At 44.3% G+C, this 15,282-nt stretch overlaps 2 protein-coding genes across 2 annotated transcripts; one reads left to right on the forward strand and one right to left on the reverse strand.

Annotated features, from left to right (window-relative positions):
- Positions 1-10,970: 10,970 nt before the first annotated feature.
- Positions 10,971-13,552, forward strand: LOC120926571 (protein ALP1-like). Its single transcript, XM_040336654.1, has 2 exons — positions 10,971-11,006; positions 12,574-13,552. The coding sequence occupies exon 2, from the start codon at positions 12,815-12,817 to the stop codon at positions 13,451-13,453; it is 639 nt and encodes a 212-aa protein (XP_040192588.1). The 5' UTR covers positions 10,971-11,006; positions 12,574-12,814; the 3' UTR covers positions 13,454-13,552.
- On the reverse strand, positions 11,219-12,574 carry LOC120926563 (extensin-like). Its single transcript, XM_040336642.1, has 2 exons — positions 12,367-12,574; positions 11,219-12,289 (listed from the first exon to the last, which is right to left on the reverse strand). Exon 2 carries the CDS (start codon positions 12,160-12,162, stop codon positions 11,236-11,238), a length of 927 nt encoding a protein of 308 aa, XP_040192576.1. The 5' UTR covers positions 12,163-12,289; positions 12,367-12,574; the 3' UTR covers positions 11,219-11,235.
- Positions 13,553-15,282: the final 1,730 nt, after the last annotated feature.

A 15,282-nucleotide genomic window follows, 5' to 3' on the forward strand; every position in this document is an offset into this window, starting at 1 on the left:
GAACATTTAAAAGATGTAAAATATGCTTTGCTCGTAGAAACACTAAGGCCTAGTACACACGAGAGGATTTATCCGCGGATACGGTCCAACGGACCGTTTCTGCGGATAAATCCTCTGGAGGATTTCCGCGGATTTGGATCCGATGGAGTGTACTCACCATCGGATCGAAATCCGCGCCGAAATCCCATCGCGATGACGTGTCGCGCCGCTGTCATATAAGGAATTCCATGCATGCGTCGAATCATTACGACGCATGCGGGGGATCCATTCGGACGGATTGATCCGGTGAGTCTGTACAGACCAGCGGATCAATCCGTTGGGATGGACTCAAGCGGATAGATTTTAAAGCATGTCTTCAAATTTTTATCCGCTTGAAATCCATCCCAGGGGATAAAAATCCGCGGAAACAGATCCGCTGGATTGTACACACCAGGGGATCTATCCACTGGAGCCGGTCCGCGGATCAATTCCAGCGGATGGATCCTCTCGTGTGTACGGGGCCTAAAGATAAATGAAGTAACATTGAAAGATGAAAGAACCAGTTTTAAACCTAATATAACAGGTATACATTTTAAGGTACAGCAATTTTTAACTTGTGATTACACCAATGTGATCTATTTGTTTGAATGCCCTTGTGAGCTACAGTATATTAGCTGTACAAAACAAACAAGGGGTAAAGGCATTGAAGAACATACGCTATATTACCAAAATTATTGGAACGCCTGCCTTTACACGCAAATGAACTTTAATGGCATCCCAGTCTTAGTCCGTAGGGTTCAATATTAAGTTGGCCCACCTTTTGCAGCTATAACAGCTTCAACTCTTCTGGGAAGGCTGTCCACAAGGTTTAGAAATGTGTATATGGGAATGATTGACAATTCTTCCAGAAGCGCATTTGTGAGGTCAGGCACTGATGTGGGCGAGAAGGCCTGGCTCGCAGTCTCCACAAATATTCATCCCAGAGGTGTTCTATTGGGTTGAGTTCGGGAATCTGTGAAGGCCAGTCAAGTTCCTCTACCCCAAACTCGCTCATCCATGTCTTTATGGACCTTTTCAAAAAAGAAATGCGCATCTGCAAGATAAGGAAATTCCCGGAAAGAAAAGAATATTCCCAGCCACGAAAATTCTTTACTGTAGCAACATGAGGTGAAATTGAAGGCTTGGCTGGTCCAATTTCCAAATCAATGGTGGCACGATTACAAAACGCATACATTTTCTGATTTTCAAAAGAAAATTCTTTTGCAATTGGACCATGTATGGCCAGCCTAATGCCGCATACACACGTTAGGACATTCATCAAAACCGTGGATTTTTTTACGACGGATTGTTCACTCAAACTTGTCTTCCATACACGGTCACACAAATGTTGTCGGAAATTCCGAATGTCACGTACAACACTATGACAAGCCGAGAAAAATTAAGTTCAATGATTCCAAGCATGCGTAGGATTTTTGTGTGTCAGAATTAGCTACAGAGGATCAGAATTTCCGACAACAACTTTTGTTGTCGGAAAAATTAAGAACCAGCTTTCAAACATTTGTTGTCGGAAATTCCGACAGCAAATTTCGGATGGAGCCTACACACGGTCGGATTTTCCGACAACACGCTCACATCGAACATTTGTTGTCGGAAATTACGACCGTGTGTACGCGGCATTAGAGTTCCCTTCACTGAAACAACCGCACATCATAACCCCCACCCCAACACCAAATCATCTGGACCAGTGCACAAAGCAAGGTCCATAAAGACATGGATGAGTCAGTCAGACATTGTGAATGAACTAACAAGATGCAAGTTTATTCGTTTTAAAATGGTAGCATGGTTTACTTTAACCTTATGGTGAATCATATCTGAGGTGGTGAACATATAGTTTGAGATCAATACTGTGAGAGTTATTTGATCCCATCAACTAAGTAACAATATTCACCTTTGGATCATTGGATACAAAAATGTTTATGGTGGACAATGTCTGAGATTGTGAATATATGCTGGGATCAATACAATGAGAGTTATTAGATCCTGTCAACTAAGACTTACTAAAATTCACTTCTGGATCATTGGCTACAGACATTTTTTTTATTACAGTGGATCATGTCTGACATGGTGAACATATGATGGGATCAAAACTATGAGGTTACATATGAATGGGTTGATATGTCATATAACACCTTTTTAAAATGGATTTTTATGCAAATGTATCAATAAAATGTCAGTTTTGTTTATTAAGAATCCTGTTTGCAGATTTATTGCTGTTAAGTGTAATACTAGTTGCACCTTTGAAAGTCCCCAGGCAGTGTTAAAATTTGTTACAGTTTTTTAATTTGGGATCATGGTATAATAGAGATAATTTTGAGTTCCCATATACTTTGGCCCAGATTCACATACATTGGCGCATATTTATGCCGGCATAGCGTATCTTTTTTACGCTATGCCGAACCAGCGCAGAGAGGCAAGCACAGTATTCACAAAGCACTTGCCTCCCAAACTGTGCTGGGTTTCCTCGGCGTAAGCCGGCGTCGGTGGAAGTGGGCGTGAGACATGCTAATGAGGCGTGACCCCATGCTAATGTTGGGCCGAGTGCCAGCCAAGTACTTAAAATGAACGGCGCATGCGCCGTCCCGTGGACGCATCCCAGTGCGCATGCTCAGAATCACGTCGGAACTACTCCCTAAGATACAACGGATCACTGCCTACGACGTGAGCGTAACCTACGCCTAGCCCTATTCACGTACTACGTAAACAACGTAAAATACGACGGCTGTGTTCCCTGGTGCAGCCATTTGCATGGATGCTGCTCACTTACACCTGCTTTATGGGGCATAACTTTATGCCAGACGTACGACTTACACAAACCGTGTATATTATGCGCCAGACGCAAGTACGTTCGTGAATCGGCGTATCTCCCCCATTTGCATATGTGAATAGAAAATCAATGGGAGCGCCAAATACGTCCAGTGTAAATATGCACCCAAGATACGCCGGCGTAGGAAAGTTACGTTGATCAGATGAAGCCTATTTTCAGGCGTATCTAGTTCTGTAGGCACGGCGCACAGAAACGACGTCGCATATTTACACTTACGCGGCGTATCTCAAGATACGCCGGCATAAGTGCTTTGTGAATCTGGGCCATATTCTTTAACCTTAGTGGTTTAAATAAAATGTTACACTGCTCAGTGTGAAATATCTGAATTGATAAAACTCATAGGCATGGGAACACATTTTTAGAGTGAAGAATTGGTGCGCAAATGTCCACTATCTTTGTAGTATTGTACTATGGTCCCACTATGGTTCCACTGTCTTTAAGGCAGGGCAAAAGGGGAAGCTTCCCTGGGCCCTGTCATTGTTGTGGGGCCCAAAGCAACTGCCTCATACTTGCCAACTATCCCAGTTTAAATTCCCTTGTTGCTTGAAGTTTTATTCCTTTGCTGTGTCCCGATAGCTCAGTGTGAACGTCTGCTACTAATGCTGCCCAGCACTGCCCTATTGCTGTGTACAGATGACTCACCTGCAGACCCTGTGTATACATGTAAATAACAGTGATTCATATGTAAATACCTGGATCATTCATATGTAAATAGCGGTGGCATTCGTATGAAAATAGCGGAGGCCAGTGGCATTCATATTTAAATAAAGGCGACATTCATATGTATATCACGCCCCTCTGCAGTGAAGAGATGGTGTGCTGTAACCTCTAGCAACCAATCAGTGAGCAGTATTACTGTACAGTAATCTCTAGTAACCAATCATCAAGAAGAAATCATGTGCTGTAACCTCTAGCAACTAATCAGTGAGCCGTAATGTGTGCTGTAACCTCTAGTAACCAGTCAGTAAGTGGTAATGATATGCTATAACCTCTGGCAACCAATCGCAATCACTGTCTGATCTGATACAGTAAACTGATTTTAAGTCTAGCTGATATTTAGTGTACGTCTCAGAGCAGGTGGAGAGCAAAATTGCATGGGGGGGGGGGGCCCAAGAATTTTTTTTGCCCAGGGTCAAATCAACATTAACCACTTGCCACCCGCCAATGACAAATTGACGTCGGCAAAGTGGTTGTAGAATCCTGACTGGACGTCATATGACGTCCTCAGGATTCTAAGCCGCTGCGCACCCCCGGGGGCGCGCATCGCGGCGATCGTTGTTGCGGGGTGTCAGTCTGACACCCCGCAACACCGATCTCGGTAAAGAGTCTCTCACGGAGACTCTTTACCACGTGATCAGCCGTGTCCAACCACAGCTGATCACAATGTAAACAGGAAGAGCCGTCGACGGCTCTTCCTCACTCGCGTCTGACAGACGCGAGTAGAGGAGAGCCGATCGGCGGCTCTCCTGACAGGGGGGGTTCGCGCTGATTGTTTATCAGCGCAGCCCCCCCTCGGATCGCCACATGGACCACCAGGGAAGCCCACCCTGGACCACCAGGGAAGGGCAACAAAAAAAAAAAAAGTCTAAAAAAAAAAAAAAAAGTCTCAAAAAAAAAAAAAGTAAAAAAAAAAAACCCATTAAAAATAAAAAAAAGATGCCAATCAGTGCCCACAAATGGGCACTGACTGGCAACATAGGAAAAATAAGTGCCGCCCCACAGTGTCCATCAGTGCCACCCCACAGTGTTCATCAGTGCCACCCACAGTGTCCATCAGTGCCACCCACAGTGTCCATCAGTGCCACCCCACAGTGCCCATCCATGCCCAGTGCCCGCCTATCAGTGCCCATCTGTGCCAACCATAAGTATCCATCAGTGCCACCCATAAGTGTCACCCATGAGTGCCCATCTGTGCCGCCTATGTGTGCCCATCAGTGCCGCCTGAGTGCCCATCAGTGCCGCCTATGTGCCCATCAGTGCGGCCTATGTGCCCATCAGTGCCGCCTATGTGTGCCCATCAGTGCCGCATACCAGCGCCGCCAATCAGTGCCACCTTATCTGTGCCCGTCAGTGCTACCTCATCGATGTCCATCAGTGCCATCTCATCAGTGCCGCCATATCAGTGCCCGTAATTGAAAGAGAAAACGTACTTATTTACAAAAAAATTAACAGAAAAAAATAAAAACTTAATTTTTTTTCTAAATTTTCAGTCTTTTTTTAGTTGTTGCGCAAAAAAAAAAAATCGCAGAGGTGATCAAATACCACCAAAAGAAAGCTCTATTTGTGGGGAAAAAAGGACGCCAATTTTGTTTGGGTACAGTGTAGCGTGACCGCGCAATTGCCATTCAAAGTGCGACAGTGCTGAAAGCAGAAAATTGGCTTGGGCGGGAAGGTGTATACGTGCCCTGTATGGAAGTGGTTAAAGACGTCCCTGCATATAATATACACGACATTATAAGTACTGACCTCATTTATTTGCAGTAATTCTAAAGTACCCACCTAGGGTTCACCATAGAAGTTTACAGACAGCTAAGGCACACCTACCCGTAAGCCTGGGAGGACTTGAGGCAGGGTCTATGCACAGTGCTGCGGATGTACTTTGGAAGGGGTTAAATAAAGCCATGAATGTGTTCACCCGGTAGTCCACATGTCATGATTTGTACCACTGAATTCATGGCTTGTAATTGGTAACTGGAAGGCCATCTCCTTTAAATGAACAAAGTGGGAATCCATCCAATTAGACCCTGACCAATGTGTCATACATCAGTGATAGTTAGATGCTATAATCTATCAAAAGGGATATATTTGTCAAGCCTTGGTAAAATATGTTCCTGGCCATGATTCAGACCAGCTCTATGCCATCAGATCGATCTGATTAGCTTTCATGAGAAAATAGCCTAGTTCAAGGGTAAGGGTCCATACGAGGCTCCCTGAGACACCGCTAATCAGAAGCACACTGTATGGTACACCGCTGAGGAATCAAACCTATTTCTGGAGCGGTGCTTATTATAAATGCAGCTTTACTAAAAGGGAACTATAAGGTATTGCCAGTGTTTACCGCACAATGCAGAACAATGACAATGACCCAGAACAATGCAGATTGGAACTTTGTTGCTAATTAGTACACTTGTTCATTTTATTAGTCAGTCATAACAGCCAGGCACCTAGTATTTTATAAGGTAGGTCAGCAATGGAAACCTCTACAGTGGGGATCGAAAGTTTGGGCACCCCAGGTAAAAATTTGTATTAATGTGCATAACGAAGCCAAGGAAAGATGGAAAAATCTCCAAAAGGCATCAAATTACAGATTAGACATTCTTATAATATGTCAAAAAAAGTTAGATTTTATTTCCATCATTTACACTTTCAAAATGACAGAAAACAAAATAATGGCGTCTGCAAAAGTTTGGGCACCCTGCAGAGTTAATATCTTGTACTGCCCCCTTTGGCAAGTATCACAGCTTGTAAACGCTTTTTGTAGCCAGCCAAGAGTCTTTCAATTCTTGTTTGAGATATCTTTGCCCATTCTTCCTTACAAAAGTTCTCCAGTTCTTTGAGATTTCTGGGCTGTCTGTCATGCACTGCTCTTTTAAGGTCTATCCATAGATTTTTAATTATGTTGAGGTCAGGAGATTGTGAAGGCTATGGCAAAACCTTCAGTTTACGCCTCTTGATGTAATCCCCAGTGGATTTTGAGGTGTGTTTAGGATCAATGGGGGTAATCCACAAAAGGGATACGCCGGCGTATCTACTGATACGCCGTCGTATCCCTGTTTCTATCTATGGAACTGATCCACAGAATCAGTTTACCATAGATAGGCAGAAGATCCGACATGTGTAATTGAATTACACTGTCGGATCTTAAGGATGCAATTCTAGGCCGGCCGCTAGGTGGCGAGGCCATTGCGGCCGGCCTAGAATATGCAAATGAACACTTACGGCGATCCACGAACGTTCCGACGGGCCCGTCGCGCTAAATCTACGTCGTTTACGTCGAGTTACGCCGCGTAAAAATAGGGCTGAGTCCTATTTGACTAAGCCCTATTAAGTATGGCCGTCGTTCCCGCGTCGAAATTTTAAACTCTACGTCGTTTGCGTAAGACGTTTGTGAATGGCGCTGGACGCCATTTACGTTAACGTCTAAGCAAATGACGTCAGAGCGACGTCAGTTAGCGCAATGCACGTCGGGTAAGTTACCCGATGGAGCATGCGCAGTACGTCCGGCGCGGGAGCGCGCCTAATTTAAATGGGACTCGCCCCATTAGATTCGGCACGCCTTGCGCCGGACGGATTTGAGTTACACTGCCGCAAATTTCCAGTGTGTTGTGGATCGATACCTAACTTAGGAAATTTGCGGCAGTGTAACTTAAATCACTTAAGTTACGTTGCGCTGCGGGGCTGTGGATTTGGCCCATTATCTATTTGTAGAAGCCATCCTCTCTTTAACTTCAGCTTTTTCACAAATGGCATCAAGTTACCATCCAAAATTTGCTAAAATTTTATTGAATCTATTTTTCCTTCTACTCGTGAAATGTTCCCTGTGCCACTGGCTGCAATACAACCCCAAAGCATGATTGATCCACCCCCATGTCTAACAGTTGGACAGAGGTTCTTTTCATTAAATTCTGTGCCCTTTCTTCTTCAAACGTACCTTTGCTCATTCCGGCCAAAAAGTTCTATTTTAACCTCATCGGTCCACAGAACTTGTTTCCAAAATGCATCAGGCTTGTCTATATGTTAATTTGCAAAGTTCAAATGCTGATTTTTGTGGTGAGGACGTAGAAGAGGTTTTATTCTGATGACTCTTCCATGAAGACCATATTTGTACAAATATCTCTTTATAGTGGAATAGTGTACCACAACTCCAGTGTCTGCCAGATCTTTCTGGAGGGATCATGCAGTCAAACGTGGGTTTTTGAATTGCTTTTCTCACAATCCTGCGAGCTGTTCTGTCTGATATTTTTCTTGGTCTTCCAGATCTTGCTTTAACTTCCACTGTTCCTGATGACTGCCATTTCTTAATTACATTCTGAACAGAGGATATTGACATCTGAAAACGCTTTGCTATCTTCTTATAGCCTTCTCCAGCTTTGTAAGCGTCAACGATTTTCACTTTCAGTTTTCTAGACAACTGCTTAGAAGAACCCATGGTGCTGATTGGTGCTGATTGTTGGGGCAATTGACATTTGAGATTGAAATCACCTGGTCTTCCCAGACGATGATTGAGAACAATCCATGACACTGGCAGGTCTCAGCTTTGCAAAGGGGGCAGTGCATGCTACAAATTCTGCAGGGTGCCCAAACTTTTGCAGACGCCATTTTTTTGTTTTCTGTAATTTTGAAAGTGTAAATGATGGAAATAAAATCTAACTTTTTTTGACATATTCTAAGAATGTCTAATCTGTAATTTGATGCCTTTTGGAGATTTTTCCATCTTTCCTTGGCTTCGTTATGCACATTAATACAAATTTTTACCTGGGGTGCCCAAACTTTCGATCCCCACTGTATATATCACTGACAGGTTTACTTTAAAAAATAAGTTTGCAAAAGACAACTGGGCAGGGCTGACACCATACATTTCAGTCCATGTGTTGCCAGCACACAGTAGGAAATTACGAGTTGAGTTTCTATTTGGCAGATTAACAGGTATTTTTCTGTACTTTAAATTGATAAAACATGCACAAGTGTGCATGTATTGCAGAGATGTACTGCATAAGTTTGTTTGATCTTGCACTGACATACACTTTAGACTCATCAGTTTTTAGGCCAATCCAGTGACATCACAGGTCCTTCTTTCAAGGCAACAGATGGTTGTCATAATTAGGTGTGAACGCAGCTCAGTCATAAGAGTACTGTCAGCCCAGGTTGCACGATGATGTGTTCCTTGTGGGTGGGTCCATGACAGCCTGAGCTCACAGGAGGTGGGTTGAATGATGCTGCTTGTCATTCAGCCTGGAATACAGTATGTGTGATGCTGGACTTCAGAGCAGTAAACCTGCAGGAGACAATTTCAGGTATGAGATGAGTGTTTTGGGGGGGGGGGAGTCTATTTAATTTATGTTTAAAAAACAAACATGCGAACGAACCTTTCTACCAAGCGGCATTGGAATCGGATCTAAGGGGGAGACAATTGAGGAGGAGGTGTGGACAAAATGGTCGACCATGATGCACAAGGGCATACTTAAAGGGGTTGTAAAGGTTCATGTTTTTTCACCTTGCAGTAAGGTGAAAATATATCTCCCCCCCCCCCCGTTTTACTTACCTGAGCCCTGGAAAGTCCCGCGCCACGAACGCGCTCTTCCTTTGCTCGGTCTACTCGGCTCTTCTAGGATAGATTGATAGCAGCGCAGCCATTGGCTCGCACTGCTGTCAATCATCTCCAGTGATGCAAGGGCTGGGGGCGGGGCCGAGTCCTGTAGTCGGCGGCTATGGACATCGAGTACAGGACATAGGAGCGCACCTGCAAGGTAACCCCCCCTGGGAGAGCGCTTTCCAGAGGGGGTTATCAGAAGCGGGGAGGAGCCGAGACATCCGCAGAAGGACCCCGGAAGACGAGGATTGGGGCCACAAGCTGCACAGTGGAGGTAAGTATGACATGTTTGTTATTTTTTTATTTTTTTTATAGTTGAACCTTTAGGCTGCATTCACACCTAGGCGTTGGCGTTACCAGGCGTTTTTACGCGCGTTTTTTTCGCGCGTTTTTGTGCGCGTTTGCGCGCGTTTGTGCGCGTTTGCGCGCGTTTGAGCAGAGCGACGTCCAGCGTTTTTTGTTTTTTTTTTGACCAATAGTAAAATAGATCACCTCTGTCATCATTTGTTGCTATGTGAAAGGTTTTTTTTTCCTCTTCCTGGGTGATAATTCCTCTTCCGGGTCATCCTTGTGCTTCTGACTCCATTGTGAAAATGAGTGATGACGAGATGGCTTTGTTCATGGCAGCAGCCACTGCTAGCCAATATCTTGTAAACGAGAGGCAGAGAAAAAGGAAGAGGCAACGCAGATTTTGGATACACCCCGTCATTGCTGATCGGGAAGAAAGAGGGCAATTTTGGGTGATGTACCAAGACCTCCGTGACCATGAAGACAAATTTCTGGACTACACCAGAATGTCCATAAAAAGGTTAGTAAAAAATGATCTGGAATCATTTATTTTTTACATTGTACCATTTGGGTTGCCACCTTTTCTTCAAGTCAAACATGTACACTTCTGCGGTGCACAACTATTTTTTTTAATACTATGAACTATACATATATTTTGTTAGTATTTTACATTTCTAATCATATGAATATAATAAAAATAGTCCCCTTTCCATTGCAGTCCACAGAGTTCCCCCTTTACATTAGAGTCCACAGAGTTCCCCCTTTACATTAGAGTCCACAAAGTTCCCCCTTTACATTACAGTGCACAGAGTCCCCCTTTACATTACAGTGCACAGAGTCCCCCTTTACATTACAGTGCACAGAGTCCCCCTTTACATTACAGTGCACAGAATCCCCCTTTACATTACAGTGCACAGAGTCCCCCTTTACATCACAGTCACCCTTTTGCATCTCAACTCCCAGATTTCCCTTTCACTGTATGGGTTAACCAACATAATCTGATTGAAGCGAGACCTCAAGATACTCAGACATAAGGGATGCTCTGTGAACCATGATCTAAGGGGGAAACCGAGATCTCTGATGTACGGAGAGGACTCCAATGTGAGAACTCTGATTTTTCCTAGTGTACTCACCAAGAGGCAGGATAGAGAAAGGGGGTGGGTGCTTCTGTTAGACAGCGATGGAGGGTGAGCTCACTCACCCCTTGGCAGATAGCACATCTCATCCTGGTATATCTGTGGCTGCTGGGTTGTAAGTTTTCATCCCCTGCAGCCATTAACCCTGCCGGAAATCCATATTCTGGTCAGAAAAATCTGTCAGAGTGTCAGGCAGTCTGAAACCCAGACACATGATTCCAAACCCGAACTGTTCTGGCGAATCCCGGAAAGGTGGCAACCCTAGTACCAATCCATTGCCAATTTTAAATTTCATTTTCCTTTACAGCTTTGATGAGTTGCTGGAATTGTTGATCAACAGATTGCAGAGGATGGACACCTACTTCCGCAACTGTATCCCCCCTGTGGAGCGACTTATCATAACACTGAGGTAATTTTTATTTAGCGCTTTGAATGTAATACACTCTATTATATATATATATATATATATATATATATATATATGTGTAATAAAAACCAAACAAAAATTCTGTAGGAACAAAATTATTTTAATATTTTAATCAACCAAAACATTGGGTCTTTTTTTTTTTATTAGGAAAATATACACAAAGTGCACAAATACACAAAATATACAAAAATGTTTTATACATAATCCTTATTTACAATTGCTGTAAATTTGGGGAGGAGTCCTCTTCCCCGTGCGGTGACATGGCGACCGACAGTGCGTGGGCAAAAGGGGGCCAAGTGGAGGTGGTGCTGTCTTCCCCTGACCAATTGGAAGGTGGTGTTGCTTGTGGTGGTGGTGGTGTTCGTGTTGGGGCATTCCTGAAAGTCGATTGTCTCGGTCGATGTGGGTAATGTGATGTAGGTGTAGTCGTTAACGCAGGGTAAGTAGAAGGTGGTGGGTGGTAAGAAGAAAGTGTTGTAGGAGGCAGAGTACTGTATGTGACAGGTGGTGTTGAGAGATGAGGAAAAGGAGAATGAGGGTGGTAAGAAGAAGGTTGTGAATAAGGAAAAGGATTCAGAGAAGTGTGAGTGGAAGGTGTTGGCACAGGAGGTAAATGAGTTAGAGTGGTGGTGAAAGGATGGTGCGCAGAAGTCGGTGGTGGTGTTGGTCGAGGAGGTTGGTCGGAAAGCTGTGGTCCTGTCCAAAGGGTAACGGGTGGTGGGGAGAAATGGGTCGTGGGTGGTGTTGGGACATGCTCGGTCCGTTTATTGGCATATGGGCCATAGGGTGGTGGTGGTTCGGATAAATCGTCAGCGTCTGTCGGGGGTATAAATGTCGAGATGTATCTAGCCGTACAGGACAGCACCACCGCTTGCAGATTTGGGGGAACTTTGTCGATTAGTTCCCCCAGACATTTTGCTACATTTTGCCCATACGATCTATTGCTCATCCGGTCAGACATGTTGGTCATAATGTCCAACATACGATCCAGGGCTGGATCCGGAGCAGGAGCCCTCCTACGCAGAGCACGCGGAGGTCCAATATGCGCAATGTTAACTGGGGGCTGCTCTGCAAGTGGTCTTGTTGCATTAGCATTTGATGCCTCGGAGTGCTGCGGTTCCGGCTCCAGAGTAGCCATCGCTTGATCCCCCGATGCCACGCTCTCTCTGTCCCCTCTCTCTGCCACGCTCTCTCTGTCCCCTCTCTCTGCCACGCTCTCTCTGTCTACTACAGCTGTGGCAGCCTCGTCCCAGCAGCTTTCAGTACTGAAAAAAGAAATCATGTATTCAAAAATAATTTTAAAACATTTGGTTTACCGAGCAAAGTACAGATAATGGTTTACCTCCCCAAATCCAGCACCGGTCTCAGAAACTCCAATTCCTTTGCATGAACGTATTCTCTCACCGAACATGCTCCACTCCCACTTCGGCGCTGCTCCCGCTGTGCCTTCAGCTGGCGAGCGTAGGCGTCCCTTATACTCTTCCATCTGAGTTTTAGAATTTTCACTGTAAAAAATAAAATAAAATAATATATATTATTTTCTTTGTAGGTATCTATCAACTGGACAATCGATTGCAAGTCTGCATTACTCGTTTCGTATTGGAAGATCTACTGCCAGTTATATAATTCGGGACACCTGCAGTGCCATTTGGGAAGTCCTGAAACCCATTGTGTTTAAAAAACCGGCAGCAGAGGACTGGGAAAAAATTTCCCAAGTATTCTGGGAACGCTGTAACTTTCCGAATTGCCTGGGAGCGATCGATGGGAAACACATCAGAATTGTTAAGCCCATGGCTAGTGGGAGCCAGTATTTCAATTATAAGAAATACTTTTCATTCGTCTTAATGGCTGTGGCTGATGCCAATTATTGCTTTACCTACATTGACATTGGTTCCTATGGAAGTAGTGCAGACTCTGCGATTTTTGGGAACTCCTCTTTTGGGCAATTACTTCGAACAGATGGTCTGGACCTTCCACAAAATAGTCCACTCCCGGGCACAAACGGCCCTCCCCTACCAAGTGTCTTTGTGGGTGATGAGGCTTTTGCTCTGAACACACACCTACTTCGGCCTTATTCAGGACATAATCTGAACGAAGACAAACGCATATTCAACTACCGGCTTAGCAGAGCACGCCGCGTAGTTGAGTGTGCTTTTGGAATTTTGGCGAACAAGTGGAGGGTTCTCCACACACCGATTGTGCTCAACATGCAAAATGCCATTAGTGCTGTAGAAGCGGCGTGTGCCTTGCACAATTTTGTCAGGCAGCGCGATGGTCTAGATTACGAGGAGCCAGTCCATGAGACTCTGGAAAGAGCTCATTGGACTGGTGTACGTGGGAACACACAGGGGACACATGTCCGTGAACAGTATGCCGCATACTTTGTCTCTCCTGAAGGGCAGGTCCCTTGGCAGCTCAATTCCATTTAATTTATTGAACTTTTCAGCTTTTGACACGCTTATTTTGTGAAATATATTCTTTACTATGCTGTTTTGTGGAAAAAAAATAAAAAATGATTCATGTTTTAAGAAGTCTCATTCTAATTTTATTTTGATACAGTTTTATCATTGGGTTCAATAGCCCTATGATATTGTGTGCCATTTTATATTAGTGACATTCTATCTATTGTAAACTTAGTTTATGTATTTATTCTGTGGTCTAATAAAGGGCCTGTAAGTGACCGCCTAGACGTGGGTTGGGGGTCCGATCAGGACCCCCAGGGTACATCCGGGGGTTAAGTGGCTCTATATGTGTCCCCCTGCGTGTCACTTTCTCCTCCTGTGTAAACACAGGAAGAGGGAAGTGATGACACTGACACCAGTACACGTAGGCACAATCCCCTTTTGGATCTCCAATCCACTCCCCCATCCCCTTGTCACAGTATCAATGAATGCAGTGAACATATATTTACTGATCACTGCAGGCAGAGTGTAGGTCCTGTGTAGCCCCCGTCCCCACCTGACGCTGTAGTCGCTAGGTCGATTGAATTTTTTAATATTTTTAGATTAAAGATGTGTAAAATAATATTTTTTTTGAAAAATGTCACTAAATTTTTGGATTATTAAAAATCACAGAGGGGATCAAATATCACCATTAATAAGCTCTATTTGTGGGAAGAAGAGAACGCAATTTATGTTTATAAGCCATGTCGCATGACCGCACAATAGTCATATTTGTAAAGACACATTTTTAAACTTAACAGCATATTGGTACGGTAATAAATGCCTACTGTAACGACAAACAATCATTCCATTATTTCATTAGTGGCATTTTGTATTTCTGTTATGTTTTTTGATAGAGTTTACCTTTGCTATCATGGGACTTATTTATCCGTGCCCAGTTCTCATAGATTTGGCTCCCAATAGAACACCAAGCGTCCCAACGGGTGGTCCTCATTTTGTAGCCCGGTGCCCTGCTGTCATAAAGACAGGGGTGCTCCTTCACCATCCTGATGAAATTTTCAGGCTCCAGCATCGAAAGGGTTCGATCAAATTCGGCCTCCATTGAGAAAAATGTGACTTTTCTTTATTGTAAGTAAAGTAAAATGGTGATTTCACAAGTTCCTGTAAAAAAATATGTCATTTCCTGTTTTGTTTTGGAGCTGTATGGGCGTCAAAACGCGCGTAAAAACGCGCATAAAAACGCTTGCTGTCGCGCGATACGCTCAATTCGCGCGTTTCCCATTACTTTCTATGGTAAAAAAAAACGCGCGGAAACGCCTATGTCGCGCGCTTCGCGCGACAAAAAAAGGTCCGGGACTAGTTTGAGCTTCGCGCGACAGGCGTTCAGGCGTTCAGGCGTTCAGGTGTGAACAGGCACCATAGGAAACAATGTTAAATCTGCCCTCCCGCGTTCGTGAGCAGTGCGTTTCAGGCGTAAAAACGCCTAGGTGTGAATGGGGCCTTAGAGTCACTTTAACACTTCCCTGGTGGAGGCCAATTATAAAGTGCTGGTACCTTGTCCTGACAAGGCTGGCGAAAATATACCCTGATACCTCGCCCCTATGTTTTTGGGGATGTGGGCAGGAAGGTGATATGTTTCATGTTTGGTGGTCCTGTCCTAAGGTCCAACGCTTCTGGAACAGGATATTTAATTTGGTCTATTCAGTGACGGAAGGGGACATACCCAGAGGTGCCAAAACAGTGCTGTTTGCCGACCTGTCAGAAGAGATCCCCAGACATCTTTGAACACTTACCATATATACTTGAGAATAAGCCGAGTTTTTCAGCACATTTTTTTCTCTCTGCTGTGTCATGCA

The sequence above is a fragment of the Rana temporaria genome, chromosome 1, assembly GCF_905171775.1.
Source record: "Rana temporaria chromosome 1, aRanTem1.1, whole genome shotgun sequence".
Classification (NCBI taxonomy): Eukaryota; Metazoa; Chordata; class Amphibia; order Anura; family Ranidae; genus Rana; species Rana temporaria.

What these genes read in the sequence shown, in the direction of transcription:
- LOC120926563 (XM_040336642.1), bottom strand. Translation starts at nt 12,162, where the DNA reads ATGGCTACTCTGGAGCCGGAACCGCAGCACTCCGAGGCATCAAATGCT.
- LOC120926571 (XM_040336654.1), top strand. Translation starts at nt 12,815, where the DNA reads ATGGCTAGTGGGAGCCAGTATTTCAATTATAAGAAATACTTTTCATTC.